General features: G+C 39.6%; 1 protein-coding gene across 2 annotated transcripts in view; it reads right to left on the bottom strand.

Annotated features, from left to right (window-relative positions):
- Positions 1-14646, bottom strand: part of nphp4 (nephronophthisis 4) — a 117492-nt gene that overhangs the window by 11465 nt on the left and 91381 nt on the right. For both annotated transcript variants that reach the window (XM_087781194.1, XM_087781195.1), the window contains 4 exons: positions 13846-14009; positions 13536-13738; positions 9813-10002; positions 9645-9725 (listed from right to left, as the gene is read on the bottom strand). In XM_087781194.1, coding sequence (XP_087637320.1) covers positions 9645-9725; positions 9813-10002; positions 13536-13738; positions 13846-14009 — 638 coding nt within the window. The remainder of the gene's footprint in view (positions 1-9644; positions 9726-9812; positions 10003-13535; positions 13739-13845; positions 14010-14646) is intronic.

The raw sequence follows: 14646 nt of genomic DNA, 5'->3' as shown, positions 1-14646 counted from the left end.
CACACGTATATACACACAAACGCATTCACACGTATGCACACACAAACGCATTCACACGTATGCACACACAAACGCATTCACACGTATGCACACACAAACGCATTCACACGTATATACACACAAACGCATTCACACGTATGCACACACAAACGCATTCACACGTATATACACACAAACGCATTCACACGTATACACACACAAACGCATTCACAAGAATGCACACACAAACGCATTCACACGTATGCACACACAAACGCATTCACACGTATGCACACACAAACGCATTCACACGTATGCACACACAAACGCATTCACACGTATATACACACAAACGCATTCACACGTATATACACACAAACGCATTCACACGTATGCACACACAAACGCATTCACACGTATGCACACACAAACGCATTCACACGTATGCACACACAAACGCATTCACACGTATACACACACAAACCCATACACGTATATACACACAAATGCATACACACAAACCCATTCACACAAACGCATACACACGTATATACACGTATATACACACAAACGCATTCACACGTATATACAAAAACGCATTCACACGTACAGTATATACACAAAAACCCATTCACACGTACAGTATATACACAAAAACCCATTCACACGTACAGTATATACACACAAACCCATTCACACGTACAGTATATACACACAAACCCATACACACGTATGCACACACAAACGCATTCACACGTATGGACACACAAACGCATTCACACGTATGGACACACAAACGCATTCACACGTATGCACACACAAACGCATACACACGTATATACAAACGCATTCACACGTATATACACACACAAACGCATACACACGTATATACACACACAAACGCATACACACGTACAGTATATACACACAAACGCATACACACGTATATACACACAAACGCATACACACGTATATACACACAAACGCATTCACACACAAACGCATACACACGTATATACAAACGCATACACACGTATATACAAACGCATACACACGTATATACAAACGCATACACACGTATACAGAAACGCATACACACGTATATACAAACGCATACACACGTATATACAAACGCATACACACACACAAACCCATACACACGTATATACACACAAACGCATACACACGTATATACACGCACACAAACGCATTCACACGTATATACACACACACAAACGCACACACACGTATATACACGCACACAAACGCACACACACGTATATACACGCACACAAACGCATACACGTATATACACGCACACAAACGCATTCACACATATATACACGCACACAAACGCATTCACACGTATATACACATAAACGCATTCACACGTATACACACAAACGCATACACACAAACGCATTCACACGTATACACACACAAACGTATACACACACAAATGCATTCACACGTATGCACACACAAACGCATTCACACGTATGCACACACAAACGCATTCACACATATACACACACAAACCCATACACGTATATACACACAAACGCATACACGTATATACACACAAACGCATACACACAAACGCATACACACAAACCCATACACACAAACGCATACACACGTATATACACACGTATATACACAAAAACGCATACACGTATATACACACAAACGCATTTACACGTATATACACACAAACGCATTCACACGTACAGTATATACACACAAACCCATTCACACGTAAAGTATATACACACAAACCCATACACACGTATGCACACACAAACGCATTCACACGTATGCACACACAAACGCATTCACACGTATGCACACACAAACGCATTCACACGTATGCACACACAAACGCATACACACGTATATACAAACGCATACACACGTATATACAAACGCATACACACGTATATACAAACGCATACACACGTATATACAAACGCATACACACGTATATACAAACGCATTCACACGTATATACACACACAAACGCATACACACGTACAGTATATACACACAAACCCATACACACGTATATACACACAAACGCATACACACGTATGCACACACAAACGCATTCACACGTATGCACACACAAACGCATTCACACGTATGCACACACAAACGCATTCACACGTATGCACACACAAACGCATTCACACGTATGCACACACAAACGCATTCACACGTATGCACACACAAACGCATTCACACGTATGCACACACAAACGCATTCACACGTATGCACACACAAACGCATTCACACGTATGCACACACAAACGCATTCACACGTATGCACACACAAACGCATTCACACGTATGCACACACAAACGCATTCACACGTATGCACACACAAACGCATTCACACGTATGCACACACAAACGCATTCACACGTATACACACACAAACCCATACACGTATATACACACAAACGCATACACACATATATACACACAAACCCATACACAAAAACGCATACACACGTATATACACACACACAAACGCACACACACGTATATACACACACACAAACGCACACACACGTATATACACGCACACAAACGCACACACACGTATATACGCGCACACAAACGCATTCACACGTATATACACGCACACAAACGCATTCACACGTATATACACGCACACAAACGCATTCACACGTATATACACGCACACAAACGCATTCACACGTATATACACGCACACAAACGCATTCACACGTATATACACGCACACAAACGCATTCACACGTATATACACGCACACAAACGCATTCACACGTATATACACACAAACGCATTCACACGTATATACACACAAACGCATACACACGTATACACACAAACGCATTCACACGTATACACACACAAACGCATTCACACGTATGCACACACAAACGCATTCACACGTATGCACACACAAACCCATACACGTATATACACACACAAACCCATAAACGTATATACACACAAACGCATACACGTATATACACACAAACGCATACACACGTATATACACAAAAACGCATACACGTATATACACACAAACCCATTTACACGTATATACACACAAACGCATTCACACGTACAGTATATACACACAAACCCATTCACACGTAAAGTATATACACACAAACCCATACACACGTATGCACACACAAACGCATACACACGTATGCACACACAAACGCATACACACGTATGCACACACAAACGCATACACACGTATATACAAACGCATACACACGTAAATACACACACAAACGCATACACACGTACAGTATATACACACAAACCCATACACACGTATATACACACAAACACATACACACGTACAGTATATACACACAAACGCATTCACACGTATGCACACACAAACGCATTCACACATATGCACACACAAACGCATTCACACGTATGCACACACAAACGCATTCACACGTATATATACACAAACGCATTCACACGTATACACACACAAACGCATTCACACGTATGCACACACAAACGCATTCACACATATACACACAAACGCATACATACGTATATACACACGTATATACACAAAAACGCATACACGTATATACACACAAACGCATTCACACGTATATACACACAAATGCATTCACACGTATATACACACAAATGCATTCACACGTACAGTATATACACACAAACCCATTCACACGTACAGTATATACACACAAACCCATACACACGTATGCACACACAACCCCATTCACACGTATGCACACACAAACACATTCACAGGTATGCACACACAAACGCATTCACACGTATGCACACACAAACGCATTCACACGTATGCACACACAAACGCATTCACACGTATGCACACACAAACGCATTCACACATATGCACACACAAACGCATACACACGTATATACAAACGCATACACACGTATATACAAACGCATACACACGTATATACAAACGCATTCACACGTATATACAAACGCATTCACACGTATATACACACACAAACGCATACACACGTACAGTATATACACACAAACCCATACACACGTACAGTATATACACACAAACCCATACACACGTATATACACACAAACGCATACACACGTATATACACACAAACGCATACACACGTATATACAAACAAACGCATTCACACATATGCACACACAAACGCATTCACACGTATGCACACACAAACGCATTCACACGTATGCACACACAAACGCATTCACACGTATGCACACAAACACATTCACACACAAATGCATACACACGTATATACAAACGCATACACACGTATATACAAACGCATACACACACACAAACCCATACACACGTATATACACACACAAACGCATAGACATACAAACGCATACACAAGTATATACAAACGCATACACACGTATATACAAACGCATACACACGTATATACAAACGCATACACACGTATATACAAACGCATACACACGTATATACAAACGCATACACACATATATACACACAAACGCATACACACGTATATACAAACGCATACACACGTATATACACACAAACGCATACACACGTATATACACAAAAACGCATACACACGTATACACACACAAACCCATACACGTATACACACACAAACCCATACACGTATACACACAAACGCATACACACGTATATACACACAAACGCATATACACACAAACGCATTCACACGTATATACACAAACGCATTAACACATACAGTATATACACACAAACCCATACACACGTATATACACACAACGCATTCACACGTATATACACACAACGCATTCACACATATATACACAACGCATTCACACGTATATACACACAAACGCATTCACACGTATATACACACAAACGCATTCACACGTATATACACACAAACGCACACACACTTATATACACGCACACAAACGCATACACACGTATATACACGCACACAAACGCATTCACACGTATATACACGCACACAAACGCATTCACACGTATATACACACAAACGCATACACACGTATACACACAAACGCATACACACGTATACACACAAACGCATTCACACGTATACACACACAAACGCATTCACACGTATACACACACAAACGCATTCACACGTATGCACACACAAACGCATTCACACGTATGCACACACAAACGCATTCACACGTATACACACACAAACCCATACACGTATATACACACGTATATACAAACAAACGCATACACACGTATATACACACGTATATACACACAAACGCATACACACGTATATACACACGTATATACACACAAACGCATTCACACGTACAGTATATACATACAAACCCATTCACACGTACAGTATATACATACAAACCCATTCACACGTAAAGTATATACACACAAACCCATACACACGTATGCACACACAAACGCATTCACACGTATGCACACACATACGCATTCACACGTATGCACACACATACGCATTCACACGTATGCACACACAAACGCATACACACGTATATACAAACGCATACACACGTATATACAAACGCATACACACGTATATACAAACGCATTCACACGTATACACACACAAACGCATTCACACGTATACACACACAAACGCATTCACACGTATACACACACAAACGCATACACACGTATATACACACAACGCATTCACACGTATATACACACAAACGCATTCACACGTATATACACACAAATGCATTCACACGTATATACACACAAATGCATTCACACGTATATACACACAAATGCATTCACACGTATATACACACAAACGCATTCACACGTATATACACACAAACCCATACACAAAAACGCATACACACGTATATACACCCAAACGCATTTACACAGAAACGCATTCACACGTATATACACACAAACCCATACACTAAAACGCATACACACGTATATACACACAACGCATTCACACGTATATACACAGAAACGCATTCACACGTATATACACAGAAACGCATTCACACGTATATACACACAAACGCACTCACACGTATATACACACAAACGCACTCACACGTATATACACACACAAATGCACACACACGTATATACACACACAAACGCACACACACGTATATACACGCACACAAACGCACACACACGTATATACACGCACACAAACGCATACACACGTATATACACGCACACAAACGCATTCACACGTATATACACACACACACAAAAGCATACACACGTATATACACACACACACAAAAGCATACACACGTATATACACACACGCAAACGCATACACACGTATATACACACACACACAAACGCATACACACGTATATACACACACACACAAACGCATACACACGTATATACACACACACACACACACAAACACACAAACGCATACACACAAACGCATACACACACACAAACACACACACACAAAAGCATACACACGTATATACACACAAACCCATACACAAGTATATACACACAAACGCATACACACAAACGCATATACACACAAACGCATACACGTATATACACAAAAACGCATACACACGTATACACACAAAAACGCATACACACGTATACACACACAAACCCATACACACGTATACACACACAAACCCATACACACGTATACACACAAACCCATACACACACAAACCCATACACACGTATACACACAAACCCATACACACGTATACACACAAACCCATACACACGTATACACACAAACCCATACACACGTATACACACACAAACGCATTCACACGTATACACACACAAACGCATTCACACGTATACACACACAAACGCATTCACACGTATACACACACAAACGCATTCACACGTATACACACACAAACGCATTCACACGTATACACACACAAACCCATACACACACAAACCCATACACACGTATATACACACAAACCCATACACACGTATATACACACAAACCCATACACACGTATATACACACAAACCCATACACACGTATATACACACAAACCCATACACACGTATATACACACAAACCCATACACACGTATATACACACAAACCCATACACACGTATACACACACAAACCCATACACACGTATACACACACAAACCCATACACAGGTATACACACAAACCCATACACACGTATATACACAAACCCATACACACGTATATACACAAACGCATTCACACGTATACACACACAAACTTATACACGTATATACAAACCCATACACGTATATACACACAAACCCATACACACGTATATACACACACAAACCCATACACACGTATATACACACACGCGTATATACACACAAACGCATTTACACGTACTGTATATACACACAAACGCATTCACACGTACTGTATATACACACAGACCCATTCACACGTATATACACACAAACCCATTCACACGTATATACACACAAACCCATTCACACGTATATACACACAAACCCATTCACACGTATAAACACACAAACCCATTCACACGTATATACACACAAACCCATACACACGTATATACACACAAACCCATACACACGTATATACACACAAACCCATACACACGTATATACACACAAACCCATACACACGTATACACACAAACCCATACACACGTATATACACAAACCCATACACGTATATACACAAACCCATACACGTATATACACATACACACGTATATAGACATATGCATACACACGTATATAGACATATGCATACACACGTATATACACAAACGCATACACACGTATATACACAAACGCATACACACGTATATACACAAACGCATACACACGTATATACACAAACGCATACACACGTATATACACAAACCCATACACACGTATATACACAAACCCATACACACATATATACACATACACACGTATATACACAAACCCATACACACGTATATACACAAACGCATTTCAAATTAATTTCATTTTCAGTTGACGCACAGTGTTGTGTAGAAAATTAACTTTTTAACTAATAATTATTACTAATGTGTTGACGGAGGTCTGTGAGCAGCGAAGTTAAAAACACCATCTTTGTTCCTTGAAAATGCTCCAGAGATGTAAAGAAGTGAGAAAAAGTGTCAACGACAAACTCATTGATGCGATGGTTTTCGCTGAACTGTCGAGTCGTCCTAAATCTGGCTCGCTGTGAAGTTCCCCAGCTGACGGAGACGCCGGCGTCTGTGACAGCTTTGCTGCTCGGGCCCGTCAGTTATCATGGGACGGAGATTTGAACCAGAAGCGACCTCTCTGGATCGGTGACAGCATTTCTTTTAGATAAATATATATATATTCTTGCTCAGAGCAGCAGCAGGAACATGGAGAACCACACACAGTCGCAGCAAATGTTTCATCAGCCGGTGCAAGAGAGGAGCTGCAGGCGACTGTGGTGAAGATGCAGGATTATCAGCAGGTGCAGCAGGTTAGCGAACGTTCTGCAGGATTCTTAAGAGCTTACAGTGATGATGCAAGGGAGAAAATTGACACGTATGTTGGCGAGATATGAATTAATTAAATGCAGAAATGATACTTCATATCCAACATGTCAAGAGGGAGAGTTACACAATGATACACGCAATAAAAGCAACTTTACACTGCATTATTTAACGCTACCGTCTTTCGTTTCAGGTGTTTGTTGAGTTCATAAAATAAATCTAGTTATTGTAAAAATCGGGTATTAAACCGTAATTTAATGGCTTCTTTTTTAAATTTGTCCTCGGAGATTTACATTAAATATTATTCAGGTTTTTCTGAACTAAATATTCATTTTGTCATTACTGTTTAATGGTGTTTTTTATTTTTTATTTTCACTGTTTTTATAGCTTTGAGTCCTTTGCACCAGCAATGGCTTTTTTTTATTGAATATTTCATTTTACAAAAGACTAAGATGATTTTTTTAATGCCTGAGATTCACCGGTGGTTTTTCAAAACCTTTTTCAGTGAAGTCAAAACAAGCTGAGGCCAAAATGTGAAGGTCATACCAAAGGTTTTCTCATTCAGAAGTTTTAAGTTAAACTTTCTCCATTATATTGTAGTTCAACGCCATCATTGAAAACTTGTTCTATATCTAATATTTTCCTATTTTTATGTCGTTTAACTGAAGGCGTATACTTCGAATTTTATTGAATAAACCTTCCAATAATATATAAATCTCTAAAATCATATGCTATTACTAAGATGTTTTGACCGAAAACCCTTTTTATTTTAAATAAAATACGACCTAATGTTTATAATTCAAACTAATGACGTTTTTTCTCAAGTTCTTTAAAACTTAAATATATTGAAAGTTGTGTGTAATACCTCGGAACAGTGCATGATTGTATTGTTGAAAAGAAATACTGATAAAGTTGGGATGTTTGTTCAATAAAATCTGAATTAAAGTCTTAAGTTGAAGACTTAATAAAATAAAATAATTAAAAAAACATTCTACATACAAAACTAATAAACCACGTGGGTATATATGTCTCAAAATACTTTTGAAAATGTATATATTTGAATCATAAGTTGGTTGGATAACAAGTCAATAGTAAAGGTTTAATCCGCTCTAAACCTAACTAGACACAAGAGCTCCACATAAAACCGAGTACCTTCACAATCTTCGCCGAGATAATGTTGGAGCGCGTCCTCTTGGCCGTAGAAGACTTCCCTCTGGGTAAGAAGCTCGGCCCCTGCGGCGGTTTGAAAAGGAAGTGGATCAGAAACTTGACCTCGGAGAAAACTAAAAAAAATAATCAAGAGACGTTAAGGTTCTGCACCTGAACGCCGGAGGTCTGGTCGCAGAGGAAGCTCTGGTACTTCAGCGGGATGTGGACGCTCTCTTTGGGACGGAGGTAGATCTTCGGCCCGTTCGACGGGTCGTCCAGGTGGAACATGTCCTCCTCCATCACGGTGGGAGTCTTGGTGAGCGTCTTGAAGTAGCTCCACTCTTCGGCGTTGGTGATGACGCTGGATGGATTCAAATAGTTACGTTTCAAAAGATGCATAACTTAACATGTAAAAGACCATCAGTTTTACTTTATCAGTGAATTAACTTTTTAAACACTAATATCAAATGACACATTGTAATTAAAGGCCTAATACAGAGTTTTCCTAATTAAGTTTTTGGCTCCCCCTAGTGTGGGAATAGTGAAATTGTCGCAGTGTAAATTCTTCGTTTTACTGCGTGTTCATTAGTTTACAAAAAGAGAAAATACAGGACTTTTATTCTATTCATTACCTTTCATGCAATTTATTTACGACACACCTTGTTGAATAATCGACACGGTTTTGCAATGATTTTATTTTATTTACGCCGAGAGTCAACACTGAAAATTACTGCTATAATGGGTTTGCAAAAGGGAACTGATTTTAGTTGCATTATTTGTTTTGTTTTTTGTCACCACGTATAATTGTATAAGTGAAAACCAATAAAAAAAAATGTGTATGGAAAAGAAAAAAGAAAAGAAAAGGCTCTGTTTGTGTCAGTTTATCTTCCTTGCAAATGAAAGAGCATCAGTTCTTCTAAGAGACTTGATTTATTTGGTGGTCACATGACTCTAACAGACCCTAGTGGTCATCGTTAAGTGAAGAGCATCGTTAAAAGTGACATAGTTCAAAATTAGAGAAAATGCGAAAAAAAAAAGGTTACGTAAAATTCTACATGTTGTTACTTTAATGTCACATTTTTTTTTACTTTCAGCTAAAATGTTGTCATAATGAACCCATAAAATTCCTTTGGGTTGCATCTTAAAGTGTAAGTTTCAAAATAATGTGCCACACTGCACTCAGGTGATCAGTAAAGAAGCCCGGCCCCCTGCATGTCATCATAACCGGAGCGAAACATTTGTGATACCTTAATCCAGAGGGAGGTCTCATTTACTCCCAGCTTTGAATGCAGAAGTTTCATTTCAATGAGGAGGAAACACTGATTTTAACTTCAAAAGGTTTCCACCTGTGGGCACGTCGAGGCTAAAAATCTCTCCACGGGAGGCGCGTTTACGCTCATTTCTAGAGCTCACTTCAGACAATACATACATTTCATGAAAATATTTGGGTTAAAACATGGCGGCCGTGACTTAGAGACTCATTTTAATTTTTTTAATGCACATTGGCAGCGTTTTAGAGTTCATATTTTAACATTTAATTTCTAAAAAAGGGTGTTTGGGACAAATACAAGCTGTTGATTCAACTCGTTCCTTAACCCTTTAGCACAAAAATATAAAAAATAGCAGCGAATTTATAGCCAGACAACGACGACAGTGAATCTAAAATAGAACTAATCAATTAAGAGGCTGACAATGAAATCAAATCAGATTATTAAGAGCTTCGGTTCTGATTTGATTTCATTAAGTAGACGAGAGCGAGCGTTTCGACGGTAAAGATTTAATCAGATCCCAACGAGTTATTAGGAGAGCGAGCGTCGACGGAAGAACGACCTGGTATCCGACCCGGGATCAGGAAGCAGATGCTCCCGGTTCAAGGTGCGTCTCCGATAAATAAAGCTGGGCGTACTAAGCAGGTGAGGGCGACAGATGCGAGGATTGATGGGACTCAATTAGACCCCGGGACGCCCGGCGGCTCGGCTAATGCCATAATGATTCATCCGCCGTGCACTCCAGCCTTTGTTGATCAATGTGATACGCGTTAATCCAAAGGCCCGGGCATGAGTGGAATCCATAACAGCAGATTAATAAACACCCAGATGGATACCAAGAAAAGCGGGTACCAGGGAAACATCAGTCAAGATGGCAGCCGAGCATGGATTATCAGCTGGTGTTAGCGTCTCTCGGAACACAATGTGTCGCCGGAGCGATGCATCGGGAGAGAATTCTGCACCAGTTTCCGTGTGAATGGAATGAAAAACCAACGAGAAAATAAAGGAATTACGTTAAAACTGGAGCAGGCGAGTAGATCCACTACAAAAGATACATTAAATAGTTAAAGATCCGACACAAGCGCCTGCTTCTGTCCACTATGAACAAGTCCTGCTAGCAAGGAAGGAGTTTCAGTCTTATGTGACGAGTCTCTTGATCAACTATCGCTCATTTAGGATTTACTGTCGAGATCAGGATTATAATAATAATAATAATAATGCTACATAAAACGATGCCTGAATCCTCGATCCTGAGACTGTAGCGAGACTTTCACTCGCAGCTTGAATCCGGCGAGTTATCTCCACATCGACGACTGTCACCATCAGATAAGATGGCGGGTGCAACCTTTTCAATCCTGCAATGCATGATGGGACACGTCCCTGGACGAACAAATCATATTGAAAAGTGCTCAAGGGCGTCAAAGAGATTCAGACCTTTTCACATAAGTTGCCATTATTAATAAAAATAAATACTAGTTGTATACGAGTCACCAGACCTATCGAAAGATGATGATGATGATGAAGGAGATTATGATGAAGTTAAAGATGATGTAGATGATAATGAAGATGATGAAGGAGAGGATATTGACTATGAAGATTATGATAAAGATGATGAAGATGATGAAGGAGAGGATATTGACGATGAAGAAGATTATGATAAAGATGATGAAGATGATGAAGGAGAGGATATTGACGATGAAGAAGATTATGATAAAGATGATGATGATGATGAAGGAGAGGATATTGACGATGAAGAAGATTATGATAAAGATGATGAAGATGATGAAGTTAAAGATGATGAGGATAAGGAAGATGAAGATGAGGATGGAGGGATGGAAATTGAGGATGATGAAGAATTATCATAGTAAAGGTATAAGTTGAAGTAGTAGTACAATTAGTAGTATAAGTATAATTAGAATTAGTAATATAAGTAGTATAAACAGTAGTAAAACATAAGTATAATTAGTAGTATAAGTAGAATTAGCAGTAGAATTAGTAGTAGAAGTATAATTAGTAAAAGCTGTAGTACATTTAGTAGTACAAGTATAATTAGTAAAAGCAGTAGTAGTATAAGTATAATTATTAAAAGCACTAGTAGAATAAGTAGTATAATTGGTAGTAAAAGTATTAGTAGAAGTAGTAGAAATTATGTTGCCAGTTTCACTGAAGTTTTTTTTTTCTGTGCAATGACAATACAATTAAGTCTGAGTCTAAGTAGTAGAAGGAGTAGTAGATGTATAATTGGTAAAAATTAGTATTAGAATTAGTATTAGAACTGATAGTAAAAGTATTAGTAGTATAAGAATAATTAGTAAAAGCAGTAGTCCAGTTAGTAATATAATTAGTACAAGTATGAGTATAAGTATAATTAGTAGTATAAGTATAATTAATAAAAGCAGTAGTATAATTAGTAGTACAAGTATAATTAGAATTAGTAGTATAAGTATAATTAGTAAAAACAGTCGTTGATGTAGTAGTCTACATCAACTCGTGCACAAGCCCAAGAGAAAAGTGTCAAAAAGAAACGGTTTAAAATCTTGAATAATTCAGTTAAAATCACTGATAAGAAAGAATTCAATAGAATCACCATCAGTGAGTCGGTGACGACTCAACAAGCGACACTTGCCTGAGCTCGGGGTCGTCGCTGTGGATGGTGACGGTCTGAGGGACGTTGAAGGGGTTCCTGAGGACGAACTCCATGTACTCTGCGGATCCCAGGCTGGCGAAGAGCAGATGCTGCGTGGTGATGGCCTGGCTCAGCATGTTGGCGATGACCTCCGCCTTGTTCTCGCGCCAGTGGAGGAGATGAACTTCTCTCGCCAACTCGTCCTGAGTCCACGAAGAAAACAAGTGTGTTTCAACTTGTATTATTTAAATTGATAGTTCAACAACTTTAGTTTAGCTTTAGGAATCAAGAGGCAACAAGTTTCTCTCACCGTGACCGTCTTAAAGTCTCCTTTGGCTTCTCGCTGATGCACGGCGGCCATACAGTCCAGCTTACGGCGCCCGCCGCCGAACATGTTGGAGCCCAGCTCGTCCGCCAGGATGTTGTCCGCGGGGTCGAGCGCCTCCACCTTCAGCCTCGCTGCCGCGTTCTGAGCTGGGAAACAAAACATTTGTTCGATCTCGTCGACTGGAACCGTGTGTCGGCGCCGAAGCCAAACACGAGAGGAACAACAGCAGCTCGTGACCACGGTCCACTCCAGCAGCTGGCGGCGGAACAAACGACGGGCCACGGTTCCGAACGATGGCTCCGAGCGATAACGCGCGTCGCGTTTGTCGGTTCACGCACGAGAATGTCACGATGAAGTCAAATGATGAGCCGAGGTTTAGCTCCTGATCCTCCCGTCACAGGCTGGAGCAGCAGTTTCAACGAAGACAAACATGGATCTCACATGTGTGGCCTCAGATGAATGAGTATTGATCACCAATATTATTATTATTTGAAACATTGAGGCGCACAAAGCCATCAACACCAGCAGACGCATGAACTGTCCAACAGGGATTTTATCGTCTCACAACATCGTCACCTGGATGTTTAGAGATCATTTTTCCTCACGTCCTGCAGCTGTAAAGAAACTTTAAAACATGTCGGTAATAGTTGTTGTTTGGGTATTTACAATAGCAGTTAAGGAACCTTAAGAGAAAAACTGTTGTCTTATTTTACCTTAGTAGTCATTACAACGTCATACCTTATTTCAGAATTTGGAGATTTCTAGTTTTTTTAACTTCCTTAA

Source organism: Callionymus lyra, chromosome 19 (genome assembly GCF_982586985.1).
Source record: "Callionymus lyra chromosome 19, fCalLyr1.hap1.1, whole genome shotgun sequence".
Taxonomy (NCBI): domain Eukaryota; kingdom Metazoa; phylum Chordata; class Actinopteri; order Syngnathiformes; family Callionymidae; genus Callionymus; species Callionymus lyra.
This window is presented reverse-complemented; position numbering and strand designations above follow the sequence as displayed.